Raw genomic sequence first — 16,461 nt, 5'->3', positions numbered from 1 at the left:
GGGCCAGTGTGGGAATAGAGCATGTGCATATCTCATTCAGAGTTTTGAATACTGCATTATTTCAAGCATATTATCAGAGAACTCTGTACATTAAAGACAACCTTTTCTGCTTATTTACCTGCAGTGCTCTTTTGGCCAATCCTGGGTTGCACAGGACCCTTTGTGGTAGGGCTGGGAGGGTTCTGTGTAGAGCAGCTCAGAGCCATGGCCTGGCTTCATCATATATTTCCTGTATGGCTGTGGGCCTATGGTAGACGCTTCTCTGAATTCACCTCTGTAAAATGAATGTAGTGGAAGTGCCTGCCTGTTGGAATTTTGTGAGGCTTGAGTGAGGCAATTCTCTTAAAGCACTGAGTGCCGTGCCCAAGGCATGGTGAGTGCTCCATCCCTGGGGTTGTAGCTGTTAATCAGCCCAGAATTCCTCCTTGCATAAAGAGGAACTTGGCTTGTCCCCGATTCCTTAGTGTGTTTGCTATAGGCTAGGAGTAGACTTCAATGCTGCTTTGTAAACTAATTTTTTGCTGTTTATTTGCCTTTTGGCTTTTGTTATTTAAAATAGGCTTGGGTCTTTTTATTTATTTACTTCCTTTTTAACTTTTTCCCTACAGCCTAAAGTTTCTTGCTCTACCATTATCAGGATTAGGCTAAGATGTTATTGCTCCGAAGGGCATTTGTAAGAGAAGGAAGAAGGGAGGGCCTGGAAGAAGGGTGAGGGTGTGGTAGTACCCAGGGGACTTCCCAGGGTGTCTCTTAGGTGAGGTTCTAGAAGGAGCCTTCCAAAATGCTGACTCCATTGACCTCCACCTTTGGAATTTCTAGCCTAATTTGAAGGAAACAAAAACATTACCCCATGAAGATGAAGAATGAGTAAGTGCACTGTAGTTACTTGGTAGAATATTATGCCAGTATTAAAAATGATCATTGGGAAGACAGGAACTATGAAGAAAACAATTGCTTGCATCATTTATGGAAATTGCAGCATGAAAATAATGTATTCCTTTTAATTTCAGGTTTTGACTGGGCTGGCAGTCACTGAGAAAAATGCTTTACTTCCATGATCTTGTTTCATTCTCCTGGAAATCCCAAAGGAGGGCTTGGTTTATTACCTCCAATATATAGCTGGGGCAACTGAATCTGTCCAGGATCACCCAACTAGTGTGTGGTAGGATGGAGGCAGACACAGGCTGCTGAACACATCAGACATTCTTCAGCAGAGGCTTAAGTTTGCAGTGCTGAATTTGTTGATTTTAAAACACCTTTTCAAAATTTCTTTCAGTTTGGTTGTTATGGTAAATTAGAAAGAGAAAAAGGTAAAGGAAGAACATGGGCCTGAGCTGGACGTAGAACTCAAGGATGCCCAAGAGAGAGTAAACAGCAACAAAATGATGTGATCAAGGGCAACCAAGGAAGGGGTAAAGAACAAATGGTGGAGCAATGGAACTTAGGTTTCTTCTTAGATTTCTAGCCTTCCCCGCTGACACTGTCCTTTCACCTGTTCCAGATATGAGGGCTCAGGGGAGACTTGACTCTCCAGGGGAATGAGCCTTCCTCTGCAGGTGAATGCAATGATGAATGGGTCACAGCCAGGGACTGGGTGGGGAGGGGTAGAAGCCCTGCTCAGGGTGGCACAAGCAGCAGCCAGCTGGCCTGTCTATGTGGTTTATGTTGGGCATTCAACCTTTGAGAAGCTTATTGTGAAGAGCCTCAGTAGGGTGGCTTAGTCTCAGCCGGATGTGCTACTGGGGTTTGGAACTGGGCTTCAGGCCCAGCATCTAGGGAAATAGAATATGGAACAAACCAGGAAACCAATATGTTTATTCCAGTTGTGGAGAAGAAGATAAGCAGTGAGCTGGGGCAGTACACCCCCCAGGGTAGTGATCTGGATTAGGCCTGGCCTCCTTTCTGAGCCTTAGTTTTCTTTTCTCTAGAATAGCAGTTTCTAACTTCTCCCTGGAGGTAAAATGAGATGCTAACTATAGAATGCTGAACCTGAATCCTCAGATGCAGGCAAATAGATGTTTAAAATTTAGTAGTTATGATTATTGTGTAGCTGGTTGGTTCTTTGCTGTCATGAGTTCCTACAAGCATACTGGCCATGTGTCCCAGGGTGACAGGGTCTGCCTGCCCACCTGTTTTCCTTGGCCTTCCTCCATTTATTTCAGGGTAGGGCAGGCCTCAGTGTTATCTACAGCTGAGCAAAACTCAGGGAATTCTCAACTGATACAAAGGAAATGAACTTTAAGATGAGCCATAGGATGTGTAGGATTTCCCCAAGGTTAGAAAAGGGGAGGGGGTATTCCTGGCCCAGGCTCTGAATCTCTGACACACTCAGAAAAGATGGAAATGCAGCTGGAAAGGTTTCAAGGGTCAGAGCCTTGACTCCTGAGAGAGTTGCTCAACCTCTGCCCCCTGGTGGTGGCCCCTGGGGCTTGTGGGTGAGTTGGTTTGTTTTTAATGATCAAGAATAGCAATTATTAATTTAAATGTGGTCATTTGTTAAGATGCAGGTCATCCTACTTATAAAGAATTATATTCCAAACAATCATTTCTATACTTTTGGGTACTTGGAATACATTTTTCCCCCTTGGAAATAGTATTCTACATGATTGAGTTCTCAGATTAAATCCCTCAATTTTAATTTTCAAATCCAAGGTGAAATACAATATATCTAAAGGAAGAGGGCTTAGAGAATCATGCTGCAGGAGCCCATTTTGTTTCTACCTCTTCTATCTCCTGTGGCTCTAATGCAGGGAGGGCTGTAGTTAGGTGAGGGTTTAGAAGATGCTCTAAGGGTACAGGTAAGAGGGTAGAGAAGAGACTGAAAGGAGGCAGGGGGAGTGGTCAGGAAGCCATGCCATCCCTAGGACACTGGTACAAGGACCAGAATTGGAGTGGTGAGGAGGAGCAGCATCTAAAGACACTTCATGGAGAGGACATGTAGGAACGTGAGCTTTCTGCCCCAGCTATCTAACCAGCTGGACTCTGGATGCAAAGGGGTATACCTGAGCTGGCCTTTGAGTGGGCAGACAGGAGATGCCATTATGAAGAAGTTAGGAAGTTGTTTTTAAGTGTCAGAAAGGCAAGGAAGCAAGAAAGTCTTTATCACCTACACATACTTCCCATTCCCAAATAGCTTTTGTATAGCATTCTCAGAACTCTTTCATGCTTCCTTAAGGGGTCCTTATAGGCCTGGGAAAGCCAATGGGATGTATGTGCATATGGGGTGGCGATGGTGGTGGATGGAGCCACTCCAGGGACTGTAAGGGCAGGATCCCTTTGTCTCTTGACTCTATTTCCAGAACCTCATGCCTCACAGCACTCAGTGGACACTGGGGCAGTGTAGTAGCAAGACTCATGCTATTTGTTCTTCTTTCAGAATGTGATGTTGGTACTTCTAGAGCCGTTGTGAATGGCTTGACACCTGGCAGCAATGGGCAAGACAAAGGTAAGGTTCTTTAAGAGAAACCTGGGTTGGTACTAAAAAGTATTTCCAGAAGGTGCAGAGTATGCTGAGCTAGGGTTGCCCTCTTGCCTGGGGAAAGCATCATTCACTCAATCAGCCCATGAAATGGAGACCTGGTCCTGACTGACTTTCTGAGACTGGGGACATGTCCTTGCTTCTCATAGATGTGAAGCTGCTTTTTCCCCACTGCGAGTTGAGGTACTGAAAAGCTTACAAGGTTGCTATGAATAATGAAACAACTACCTGGTCTGAGGCATCCGTCATGCCTGGCACAAGTGGCATTTGTCAGCCTGAAACCCTTCTTATCTGCCATTTCATCTGCACTTATAATAAATAGGGACACATTCACAGCCCTCTGAAGCAAGAGCCTAAATAATTAAAAGAAATTATTTCTAAGACATTAGTTCCATGCACATTCTCTCATATTTTCAGAGTTTATTGTTGTTTTGCTGTCCTGAGGATTAATCCTAGGGCCTCAGGCATGGTAGGCAAGTGGCTACCACTGAACTATACCCCTGATCCTCTTATTTTCAGTTATAAAGAATTTTATGACAATTTTAAATGTAAAGTAAATGATGGATAAGATGACTTTTGAGGCCAGAGTTCCCCTGGCCCACTTGCTGTGGCTCCCCACACAGGCCGGCAGTAGGGCTGCCAGCACCACTTTTGGAGTATGGTGTGACCAGGCCTCTGTGTTGGACTAATGAGATATAGCTCTAGTCCTGGTTCTGCCTCTCACAAACAGATATCTTGGGAGGCCTTTTATTTTTGAGGGTGTGAGTTTTTACCTACAGGATGGGAGCGTTTGATGTTCTGCAATATGTATTCCTGCTTTCCATCCTGGGCACCGGTGATTCTGTGAATGCTTACCCAGCTGCATCTTATGGTATCAAAGAAGAAGGGGTGTTTAGATATGGTATGGGGCATTTAAATCAAAATGTAACATCTCTTAAAGAATAGTTTCAGAGAGTTTGATTTGTTTGGTCTTTGTAATTCCTATCTGATATAGCTAAATATTCCTTTTGAGACTAGGAAAGTATGCATTCAGAAGGAATCAACTGGGGAGAGAAGGTACAGAGAGTGGAGGGAGATGGAGGTATGGGTCCCAGTTGACTTGGGGGTGGGCTCCTCAGGGGCAGGAGGAATTCTGCTGCTGTCCCATTCCCCCTGCCTTTCTGCCTGGCCACCCTCTTTGCTCATAGTAAGAAACATGTTTGCTTTGTTGGGGACTTGGAGAATCTTGGCTAAGTTTCACTTAGGGAATATCATGGGGCAGTACCTATGGAATAGCTACAGAGGAGTGTTTAAGCATCCACTGAAGAGCATGGAGAAGGATGGGGTTCCATTTGCTTAAAAAACCTATGGGGTGATCAGTTCTGTCCCTGTGAATTTTTGTATAACAGAGGCTTAAGGCAGTGGGAGGAGGGTAGCACGTGGTGGTGGAGTCTATTCCATCCTTCATTAGATTTTTGACTAGAAATAAGGAGGCAGGTGTAACCTGAACATCATCAGGTGGCCTGGGGAGGTCAATGAGCCAGGAGCCAAGGTAGCTGAGGTTGTCTCAGCTTCTGAACTTAAAAACTGAATGACCTTGAGCAGTTGGCCAAGTCCCTTCTTCCTGTGAAAACAATAAGAAAAATCTACTTAGCCAATTGCTCTGGTGATCATAAGGTGCAGTCCATATGATTGCTGTGGAAGTTTGAATATCAATATGTGCAGAATCATTATTAATTATTGACAGCCATATACAGTATGACTGACATATGACTTATGAAGCAGAATTGTGATGGGCTGGGAGATACATTGTCTACTGCTGAGGAGCCTCCCATCTCCATCATATCCCTTTAACAATCTCACCAATGTGATGCTGATTTAGGAATGATGGTCTTTTTCCCAAATAATCTTAGCCCCTTGTTATTCTGTGGCTGTGGAGTCCTGAGACCTATGGGCAGCACTCAGAGGGACTTTGGCACAGTTGGACAAGAGCTGCCGTCTTTATTTGCTGCCTTTAAAGAGAGAGAAAAGAGAGGCTTCACAAGAGGCTTGGGGATGTGCTCACCATTGAGATTAGAGGCTGGGCAGGCAGGGATCTCAGGAGTCCTACAGTAGATAAGCACAAATACCTTGGACCTAAGGAGAACAGCCCTCCTTGGATCCCAGGGAGTGATCCTGGTTTGCTTTAGCTCCGCTGGATGTCAGCATCCAGACCAGGGTACTGCCTAGAATCTTATGCATGCACTTGGACACTTGGCACCTCTTTTCCTGGAAAGGATGGGTTTAAGTAAGACCATCTGTTTCCTAACAGATGGGGGTTTTGATTTACTTGGGGCCAGAGCACTATGATTGTCAGAATGGGCCTTGAGATCCCAGAAGTTGTGATTTTGGGGAAACAGCTGTGATGGCTGAAGGGACCAGACAACTCATGAACTTGTTCCTTTCCTTCTTCCATTCATCTGGGGCCTTTGGGCCATAGTCCTCTCCTCAGAGCCCTTGCTGCAGGGCAAATGATCCACCATTCTCCCAAGAGGCCCCTGATTACACTCTCCTTCCTCTATCTGCCATACCATCTGTGTCTCTGTACATCTCTTTGTTCAAAGCACTGGCAAGCTCCTAGTGTGGCAGGAGGCACTGATAAACACTGACCAACTGTATTTGGGTGATGGTTGGAAGATTTCTGCTGTCTTGGCCCAGAACTCTGAAGAGAGAAAGCAGCTTATTTTAATTACTACATCTATTGCTCTTTATATTGTTCTATTTGGGTAGGCAGCTTCCTCCTATTGTCCCTGCTTGGTTCCTCAATGGCATGAATGTTTCCCAAATGTTCTTTCTGGATGCACCATTTTACCCTTTTGTGTTTTCAGCAACTGCCGACCCTTTACGTGCACGCTCTATTTCTGCTGTTAAAATAATTCCTGTGAAGACAGTGAAAAATGCTTCAGGCCTGGTCCTCCCTCCAGGTATCTTGCCTTGGGTTGGTTTCTTTCTTTTTAATTGTTAGATTATGCATGGTTTCTTTTCTTCTAACACATACTGTGAGGCTTAATCCTTGCATGATTGGGAGGTGTTCTTTCTCTTCTTCAGCTTATTTCCTTTCTTCCTCTGTGGGTGTATGTGACTGTGTGTATGTATTTCTGGGAGCCAGTGAGCAAGCAGAGGCCTTGTCCTTCTTCCTTGAGGTGAAGGGTCAGTCCAGAGGCTGAGTGTTGACTCTGGGTTGGGTCTATGTAGACTTTCTTAGGCTCTCCCTAGAAGTTTGCAACTCCCAATTCTTTAGTGAAAACTTCAATTTCCCCAAGAATCAATCTGACCTCACAGGGACCCTCTGAATTGGACAGACTTCAAGGCAGCCGCCTTAGCAAAAACCCTGAATTGTCAGTTCCCAGTGTGTCACCATCCCAACCCTATTTCATCCATAGTCACCTCCTGCCATTACTGGCAGGTGCAGGGATACAATTCAGATGTCAGCTCTGGCTCAAAGCTTTTGCTATACAAAGTGGTACAAACAAAGCTTAGGCTGCACTTTCTCTTGTTGCACTTTGAGAAGGTGGGTGAATCTGGTTGCGTGTTCAGAAATCTATGGGTGGGCTGTGGATTTGCTGCTTTACCCCTTGTCTGTTGGAAATGAGCATGAACCAGTTTTCCCAATAGTTTGGGTCCTCAATTTCCCTTCCACAGGGTGGACAAGTCAGATGTCTTGGAGTCAGCTGCCTCCAAGGGTTTTATGCTTCAATTTTCAGGAAGAGTCTGATAGGCAGATCTGTCTTCTTCTGCAGCACTAGTGAGTGTTCTGAGTTGTTGGGAGATGGCAGCTGGGATGGAAAGCAAGGAGAAAAGAAGCCTTGCTTCCCTCTTACCTCAAACAGGAATGGGAATGAAATGGACACCAAACCCACATCCTGCCTAAATGCATGCCCTGAGCATTCCTAGTAATCCTGTTTATCCCATAATCCTAATTGTGGCAATTTTAGGTCAAGGATCCAGGGAATGGATAATTTGGAATAAAAAAGACCCCAAATAAGTGTGGAATTCAGCTTAGCTCAGCTGCACATAAAGAAACACTTGACATATGTGCCTTCTAGAATTGTGTAGTCTGGACTGGTTTCCTGCATCCTCATTAGTGATTTTCCTGGAGGATGGGCACCCAGATCTGTTGAAGCTTACAATAGCCTCCTTAACTGCAATTTCACTTTTTGTGGTTTCAGTTACCCATGGTCAGCTATGGCCCAAAAATATTAAATGAAAAATTCCAGAAATAAACAATTCTTAAATTTTAAATAACTTTTATTATGTATGTAATTATTTTATTTTATTATTGTAGTTGTTAATCTCTTACTACACCTAATTTTAAATTAAACTTTATCAGAGGCATACGTGTTTAAGGAAGAACAAAGCATGTGTCAGGGTCAGTACTGTGTGGTCTTGGAATGTATCTCCCTTGGATAAGGTGAACACCTGTACTTTTACATCCTTCTTAAGGGAACTCTCAGAGATGTTCTGGGTCTATATTAGGTCCTGGTAAAGCTGTTGGGGAGGTCAAGGCCCCATGAAGTTTCTAGGGAATGTCACTAAACAGTGCTGTCAGGGAATGAGCCTTTTTAATCATCTTCCTTGTTGTGAGTTCTCTTCATTGCATTTGGAATGTGAGGCTGCATATTCTTCTGTCTCATCTCTTCAGGGTTCTTGACTTGTAGTTACCAGGTTTGCTTTCTCTTTTTCCCTCTAGAGAACTACAAAACAATGATCCTCCTCAGAACATATCCCTAACTCCCTGTGTTGCCAATTTGCTCTTTGATATGAAGGATGGATTGGAAGCTTGAAAGATTTTTCTTGACCTCTTTCTTGAAACTTGACTTAACTAATTGACCAGAAGTCTGCTTACTACCCTAAACCTCATTTAATAAAAGAAATAAACCTGCTTTCATTTTGAGGCATTTTCAGCTAATATAGTAACTCATACATTTACTCACCATTGCCTCCATTTTCCACTAATCTCATGATGCCTGACAAACCTCTGGAAATAGTTTGACTTGTCCCTGTCCACCACCCACATATTTCTATTGGCCATGAGTGTTTGAATACTTTGAGTACCTGTAGTCAAGTTCATCTCATTTTCCCTGCTGTAACAATTTGCTGACTATTGTTTTAATCTTTCTAGAGTCTTGGATGCAATCTTTTCTCTTGTGTAATTTCTTTTCAGATATGGATCCTACAAAAATCTGCACTGGAAAAGGAGCGGTGACTCTCCGGGCCTCATCCTCCTATGGTGAAGCCCCAACCAGTAGCCCTGTGAGCCCTCAGGAAACCCTGGAACATGAAAGCAAGCCAGGTATGCTAACCTTGTGACTGGGGGATGGGGTCAGGGGATGTGCAAAGCCATATGGGAAGATCATCCTGCTTTTGCTTAGGTAGGTTTGAATTCTTCTGCCACCTGATTCTCTTAGGGGCCCCTGGGAAAGTTGGCTCCTTGTCTCTTCTATGATGAGTAGTATCCAACCCCTAGACTGACAGGTAGTCACATGCTTTTGGTAAAGGCACAGCAATGACCCCTATTTTGTTTGAGCTTTACACCAACTTGTGTTCTGAAGACTGAATTCAAGTGGACAGATGTGGCTTTGAGCCTAGGGAGCACATGGTGAGAAGCCTTGGATATTGAGCTTTTCTGAGATCATCTTTCTTTTGAGCTAAGTGGGTAGGGTTGGCTGGAGAAAAAGCCAGAGGAGGCTGAATGACCTAGAAAGCAGAACCAGCAGGGCTCAGGCCTGTGCTGGGGAGAAGACAGTGGAAGGAGCAGGATTAGGAGAGCAGTTGTAAAGTTAGTGCAGCGTAAGAACTGAGAGAGACCAAAGACGTCCATGTGACATCCCCCTGCCCACCCTGATCCGTAACATGAGAAACCTAAGTGTCTATTACATGGTGTTGAGGGTTAGACCTGGGCATTTGGAATGTGGTACATCTGGGTTCACATCCTGCCTCTACTACCTGGTGGCTGTGAAACCTCAGACAATTTAATGTATTCTGTCTCTCTCAACATCAAAGATCTCATCTGTGGGATGGGGTTGATCATTGTATCTGCCACACAGGATTATTGTGAGGAAGAAGGATGTGAAGTGTTTTACACTAGGCCTTGAATAAACTGTTAGGTGTTAGCTGCTGTTATTAGATTAGGATTCAGGTTATTTTGGCCTGTCTAGAGAGGGCTTTCCAAAGCCCATTCTGGGATCAGGTAATACTGACTTTGTGGTTCTATTGGTGCAGTTAGTTGAGGGGCAGGTAGCTGCTCTTACTCTGAAGTGTCATGGATTACATGCTCTCTCAGCATCAAAATCACCTGGAGTGAAAAGGAAAGTTTCTGGGCCCCAGCCCAGAGTTTTAGAATTTGTGATTCCTGCTTGCATGTCTGAGGTGGGATCTGAGGTTTTGCATTCTTGACAAGTCCTTAGGTCATGCTGACACTGCTGGCCCAACGACCATATTTGAGGACTCTAAGGGAGGACTTTTTTTTTCTTTGGAAGAAAATGAAGAGAGAAAATGAACTGAAAGGCTGACAGCTCCATTGGAATCAGAGAGGAAAGAAAGTTGTGCACATAGACCCTTCTGGTACAGTAGGAGTCATGTGTTGTAGTAAAGTGGAATTGTATATGGAGATAGATGGTCAGTGGCCAGCATCCTAGAGACTGACTTTCTTCTTGTCTCAGGCACCTGAAGCAGGTACTGAGGCAGGTGCCCCAGGACAAGATCCAACTAGTGTCACCTTACTGGTAGTATTGGTACCTATGGAGGGCTTCTTTGTTTATAGACCCAGGGAAGGCCTGAGTGGCTTCTAGCATTAAAAACTGACAAAATAATTTCTTTTTATTTGTCCCTGAACCCACAACTGATTCCTGACTTGTTTCAGTTCTCTCTTCTCTGGGAAAGATGGGGCTGAGGAGAGAAAAAAACATGATTTTTTTTTCAAAGCCCACCTAAAGCAGCATCTCTCAGTCTAACTAGAAAGATGCAGTTCCCAAGCTGGAAGTTAGGGGAGAAAGAGAAAATCCCTGTATCCCAGTAGGATGACCTTAACCAAGCCCATTCTCAGGCTGTGAGTGGACATGGCAGAGGAGAGGGGGCCTGGAGCTCCCTCTAGTGTTACAGTGTACACTAATGTAGATTAGATAGTACTCTCGCTATGTGCTACAAAACTAGAGGTGGATTTGATGCAGTCTAGAAAGCACTGTCTTGTCCTAGGATAGTTCTGTATCTTACAAATTTCTACCAACTAATTTTGGTGAAAAGAGATTTGGTCAAACCCTTTCACCAAATCTTTACCAAATTGTTTAAAAATATGCAGAAGGATTGAGGGTTTAGCTATCAGTGTGTGTACCTTACAGTAAATTATTTTTATCTGCTAAGTTGAAATTAATCCAAATGAACTTGCATTCATTCAACATCATCTGCATGCCAGGAGCTAAGCAAGCCACTGGGAATTGTGATGAGAAATGGAGAGAAAGGAGGAAAAAGAAAAAAAATCAAGAATAATTCTGGATGCTAAGGTGTGGGCAAAAGGCAGTTTGTTGCAACAGAACAGTCAGGCAGGGGCTTGTAGTTGCCTACCCTGCTTTCTGGCTATAAGTCACAGTGACTTTGAAGCCCATATAAAGATGCTTTCCAAGATGTTTTCCAAGTCTTTCTAAATGTTCTAATTTGCTCTTTGAGCTTTGGAAGTTTGGAAATTAACCTGACACAAATAGAATCCCATTGACTGGGAATAAATTCAAGATTGAATATTTGGGCAATTTGGGTGGAATCGAATGAAATGACAGGGCTCAATGAGAGACAAGACTCCATTAACCAAGAAGTGTCTTCCATGGTTTCCTAGGAGGATAATTGTGGCATTCATATAAGATGGGGAATTTGTTTTCCAAAGATGAATGTCATTATATTGTATACCTAAAATGTACCAATTATTGGAATGAATAATCGATAATGTAAAATAGGAATAAAAGGTCCAAAGGGGTAGGGGTAGTGGGAGGCACAGGGGAAAGGAAAGAAGGGAAAGGAAAAAATGATGAGAAATGGAAAAAATGGAAATAAAGTCTTTGTAAATAGGGAAGGGTGGAGGGCGTGAAGGGAGGGCTAGGAATGGGGAAAAAATAAGAACCAAGATGCATTATATAAAAGTACGATTCCCAATGAGAAATGTAATTGTGTTGTATACCTACAATGTACCAATAAAAGAATTTAATACAAAAAAAAAAAGATGGTGAATTCGTGAAGAGGGTTGAAAGGAATGTTGAATTCCATTTTTAGGAATATTGAGTTTTTTGGAAAGGGAAGGGCTTCTAGAAGAAATTTTCTAATTAGCCTTTGAAAATTTAGAGTCCAAGGTATAGATTTGGGAGCTATCTGCATAAGTGAATTTTAGGAGTATGGAATTGTCCCCTGCAGTAGAATGAAAGGTGGAAATTTAAACTCACATCCCATACTCCTGCTTTCAAGGGGCAGCTGGACCCCAGGTCCATGACCATGGTTTCCTGTCCAGTATTCTAAACTCTGTGGATCCTCATAACCATCTGAAAGGAATGGCAGTAATCTTAGTGCTGACTCCTTGATGCTGGGAGAAGCCTCATTACCTTGTACTTGTTTCCTGTTCACACTGCTAGCCACATCCGGCTGTTGGCCATGTTGGTTCAGAGCAAGGTCACCAGCATCCTTTACTCAGGAGGGGAAAAGGAACCTGAGTTGGTGGTGGATGCAGTACCAAGTTTCAATCTGGTATAGCGTGAAGACCTTGTGGTTTCATACATCCTCTCCTATATTTTGATTTAAATGCCAGGGTCTAGGTTAGTTAGCCCTTACATTTTGTTAATTCTGTACCAGTTGGCCCAATCAATCCTTGATTCTTCACTGCAAAGTTAGCTTTATGGCTAAACATTCTTGGGCCTACAATCAACTCATTTCTTCTGGTTTGACTCTCATATTTGCTCTCCAGATTGGCAGCAGCAAAAAGACATTATAAAAAACTTGACACTCCTTCACTGACACTTGACACAGTTATAGGTACCCCTCCCCCAAATCAAATCTTAGGGCCAGCTGAGACATTAGAGGGAAAAGTACCCACAAGGGGGCACCCTCACTCTGACAAATGCAAATTCTGGGAATTCCAAAAACCACTTTCAGGTTCAGTGATAATGCTAGAAGGACTCTTATAACTCATTGAAAGTTATACTGATTGCTATAGTTTATTATAGGGAAAGGATAGAGATTAAAATCATCCAAGAGAAAAAATGCATAGTGTGGAGTCTGAGGAGTTACTAGAGCTACCCATTGTCCTCCCCACATGAAGTCAGCACACATTATTTCTTAGTCTATTTAAATGTCTCAAAGTATGTTCCTGGTATTACCAATCAGAAGGTTTACCCATAACTTTGTGTCCAGAGTTTTTACTCTGTCTCCATTACATAGGCATGCTCCATTGCCCATCTTAGACTCCATTAGGAGGTGGAGCTTCTGTTTCCTCAAAGCCCACATCCCAAATTACATTATTGGTGTGACTCAAAGCCCCCAGATAAACAAAGACATTCCTTTCAGGTGTGATATTCCAAGTGTTTAGTGATCACTTCCTAGAAGCAGAGGGCAAAGGCCAGGCACCTTTTCTGGGTAAATTTAAATTCCCTAATACACAGTTTAAATAAAATATAAACCTAAATAAGATTTGGAACACTAACCTGCTTTTAACACCTGTCATCTACTTCTTGAGTATACTACCAGAACACATCAAGACTGATTCAGTGAAAATTATCTTAAGATCCCAAGAATGACTGATCATCAGAAACAAACAAAAACATTAGAACAAGCCAAAATGAAGTAGCACAGAAAATTTTCACCAACTGGATGAAAGAAAAATAGCAGGAGTCTAAAGCCACAGCCCAGAAAAGATTGTAAATAAAGAACAGATGGAAGAAAAGACAAGGCAAAATAAATTAAACTTACTGCAAAATAGATATTTCTCTTCAGGGTTGCAAAATCTACCTGGAAGCCAACTTTCCAAGGCCTCCCTTCTCTCCCATCTCAGGAGCTGTAAGGTAACATTTATTGTAAGAAGCATTTTGACAGTCTCTTAAATCAGGAGTTCACAATTGATGATTATATATGTAAGATTTCATCCCACACACTTGGGCTGCTATCAGCCTTCCAGATTCAGAGGACAAGTTAATAGGCAAAAGATAATGAGACATCAGAAATGCAGCTCTCCTTCAACACAGAAGAGAGAATAGCTGAAAGAGTTCCTAGGAACTGCCTTTTTGGGGCTGGGTCAGGGGAACAATTTAAAGATTTGGAATGTGAAGCAAAAAGTGGGTCAATTCCCAAAGATATTCTCTTGAAACTATTCCAATGGAGATCAGTGATTCTAGTCCATGTCTATGGGAATTTTTTCCCCTTGTGCTTTAGATTCCAATTTTATAAAACATGTTATTCCATATATTTTCATTTATTCCTCATGACTCAAGAAGAGATCTGTGTCCACTTTATAGAATTAGGCCATTTGATGGGAATTTATAGTTAATAAGATGGAGGATGAAGACATACAAGGTAATCAGACTCCAAAATGATAATCCCTTTAGAACACCTAGAGGTTTGGAAGGATAGTCACACCTCAATTTTCCATGACACATTTATTTGATAGTATCATTTGAATAGAACCAACCCAACTGGGAACCAACAATGGGCAAAATAATGTATCCCCAAATTAGTATAAGAGTTTATATCATTCATAGAATAGCCCATCACTCAGAGCCTGTTTCTATTTAGTGTTTACATAAACTTAATACATTGGAAGAATGATCTGAGGGGCTGGGGATTTAGCTCAGTGGTTCCAGCGCCTGCCTCGCAAGCGCAAGGTCCCGAGTTTGATCCCCGGTACCAAAAAACAATAATGAAGAATGATCTGAAAAAGTGGGACCAGAAATAGCAACTTAGGAAAGAAGATGGGATAGTGAAAGTGATGGGAGAACAGAGGACCATTGTCACAACCTATGTTAGAGTGTCTGCCAGATGTGAAAATTTTTCTGGGCCAGGCATATGGAAGGAAACACTAAAGAAGGTTGAGTGTGGTTACCTGATCTCTGATTTTTCAGCAGGACCTTTGGAACTCAAATCATTCATGAAGGCTGGTTGTAATTCAAGTTGATCAATTGAAGGCTCAGGCTCCTGTACGCAGCATTCAAAGTCTCTCTCTGGTACACAGGCAGATCTCAGTGTCCTTAGAGAAACATTGACCCAGGATTTCTCAATTAACTCCACACAGGAAAGGATGTTGTAATGTTCCTTCCAGAACTCTTTAAGGGTTAAATCTGTATCTGAGACCATCTGGAAGCACAAATGGCTGGCATTCAGATTGTAATTCAAGACTTTGGCCATAGGTTAATTGTATGTCAAGCTGGTCATAACTCGAGAGTCCATTGTAAGTTGCTATGAATTGTCTAAAGGAAGTAGCAGAATTGTAAACAGGCAGGCCACTAAAAGAGTTTATAACTGAGTTATCTTATAAAAATTGTGTTTTAATAGCGGGTGTAGAAACAATTAGTTTTCTAGAATAAGGTTTTTTTTGAGTGTGCCTTATTTCAGTGGTTTTCAGAGTATATACTGTGGACCACCTGCATACTGTGGATCATGTGGGAACTTTTTAGGAATGAAAATTCTTGAGCCTCACCTCTCGCCTCCTGCATCAGAAATGCTGGGAGTGGGTTCCAGTGACCTGTATTCTATCAAGTGTTCTCTGTGATTCTGATGCAGAAAGACTGCTGCTATACATGGATGCAAATCAGTCAAAACCTTTACTCCTGCCTTGCATTTTGCTTTGACACTTGTTTGATTCTACCACCTCCCTGGGATGTAACTACTGCTTGGTGGCTAATGGTATGGTTGTCAGCTGTTGGTGGTGGTCAGGACATTGCAGTTGGATTCTGGAGACCGGGGCTGACTACTTGGTACCCTCATGTGAGCCTGTGTGACTTTGGGCTGGTCATCTGGCCTCCCTCTCTTCCAACCAAGAAGTAGGATGATTACTTACCTCACAGAGTTGGCATGCACACTAAAGTCAATGCTAAATCGGCATAAAAGTGTAGCAGTGGAAGTTGTTCAATAAATGTTTACACATGTCAACTTGCAATTTGGAAAGTCCATCTCTAGTCTCTGAAGGCCCTTCTTTGCAATGGAGGCTTGGGCTTGAGAGCTGCAGTATTAGTCCCCTTTGTATCTACACAGGATGAGACAAGAAGATGAAGATGGGGAGAAGGAGGAAGTAAAGGATGGGCTACAGTAGGGATTGGCAACTATGGCCATGAGTAAAAGGATATAGGAACATAACCATGTTCACTCATTCATGTACTGTCTGTAGCCACTCTTGTTCTGTGATGGCAGAGTCAGATATGGGTTGAGTGTCCCTTATTCAAAGTACTTGAGACCAGAAATATTTTGGATTTCAGTTTTTTTTTCCAGCTTTGAAATATTTGCTTATAAATAATGAGATATGTTTAGAAAAGAACCTAAGTATAAATGTGAAATTAATTTATGCTTCATGTATACCTTATACATATGCAAAGGTTTTTTTTGGTTTTTTGTTTTTGTTTTTTTGGAGTACTGGTATCGAACTCGGGTCCTTCCATTTTCAAAGCAGGTGGTGGAACCACTGAGCTAAATCCCCGGCCCCCAGGGGAAGATATTTTTTGATAGAAATATTATTTTATCATTATTTGTTCCAGTAGTTTGTTTGCTTTGTTTATGTGGTGATGGGGATTGAACCCAGGGCATCATATATGCTAGGCAAGTACTCTTATCAGTGAACTACAACCCCAACTGTTAGGGAAATTCTATTTTTAGTACACCTGCTTTTTGACTACAACCTATCACATAAGATCAGGTGTGGAATTTTTGACTTATGCCATAATATTGGTGTGCAAAAAGTTTCAGAGTTTGGAGCATTTCACATTTTCAGATTAGCAGTGCTCAATCTCTAG

The 16,461-nt window shown here is 42.5% G+C and overlaps 1 protein-coding gene across 50 annotated transcripts in view; it reads left to right on the top strand.

Annotated features, from left to right (window-relative positions):
* Positions 1-16,461, top strand: part of Sorbs1 (sorbin and SH3 domain containing 1) — a 227,839-nt gene that overhangs the window by 114,597 nt on the left and 96,781 nt on the right. For 42 of the 50 annotated variants that reach the window (XM_087184975.1, XM_087184962.1, XM_087184995.1 and 39 more), the window contains 3 exons: positions 3,377-3,445; positions 6,325-6,420; positions 8,661-8,789. In XM_087184975.1, coding sequence (XP_087041101.1) covers positions 3,377-3,445; positions 6,325-6,420; positions 8,661-8,789 — 294 coding nt within the window. The remainder of the gene's footprint in view (positions 1-3,376; positions 3,446-6,324; positions 6,421-8,660; positions 8,790-16,461) is intronic. The other 8 variants (XM_087184994.1, XM_087184984.1, XM_087184973.1 and 5 more) reach the window with 1 other exon arrangement.

The sequence above is a fragment of the Heterocephalus glaber genome, unplaced genomic scaffold (assembly GCF_053883595.1).
Source record: "Heterocephalus glaber isolate CG9 unplaced genomic scaffold, H.glaber_assembly_v1.0 deba00001497, whole genome shotgun sequence".
In the NCBI taxonomy this organism is placed as follows: domain Eukaryota; kingdom Metazoa; phylum Chordata; class Mammalia; order Rodentia; family Bathyergidae; genus Heterocephalus; species Heterocephalus glaber.
The sequence above is the reverse complement of the archived record's forward strand: the minus strand, read 5'-3'. Positions and strand labels throughout refer to the sequence as shown.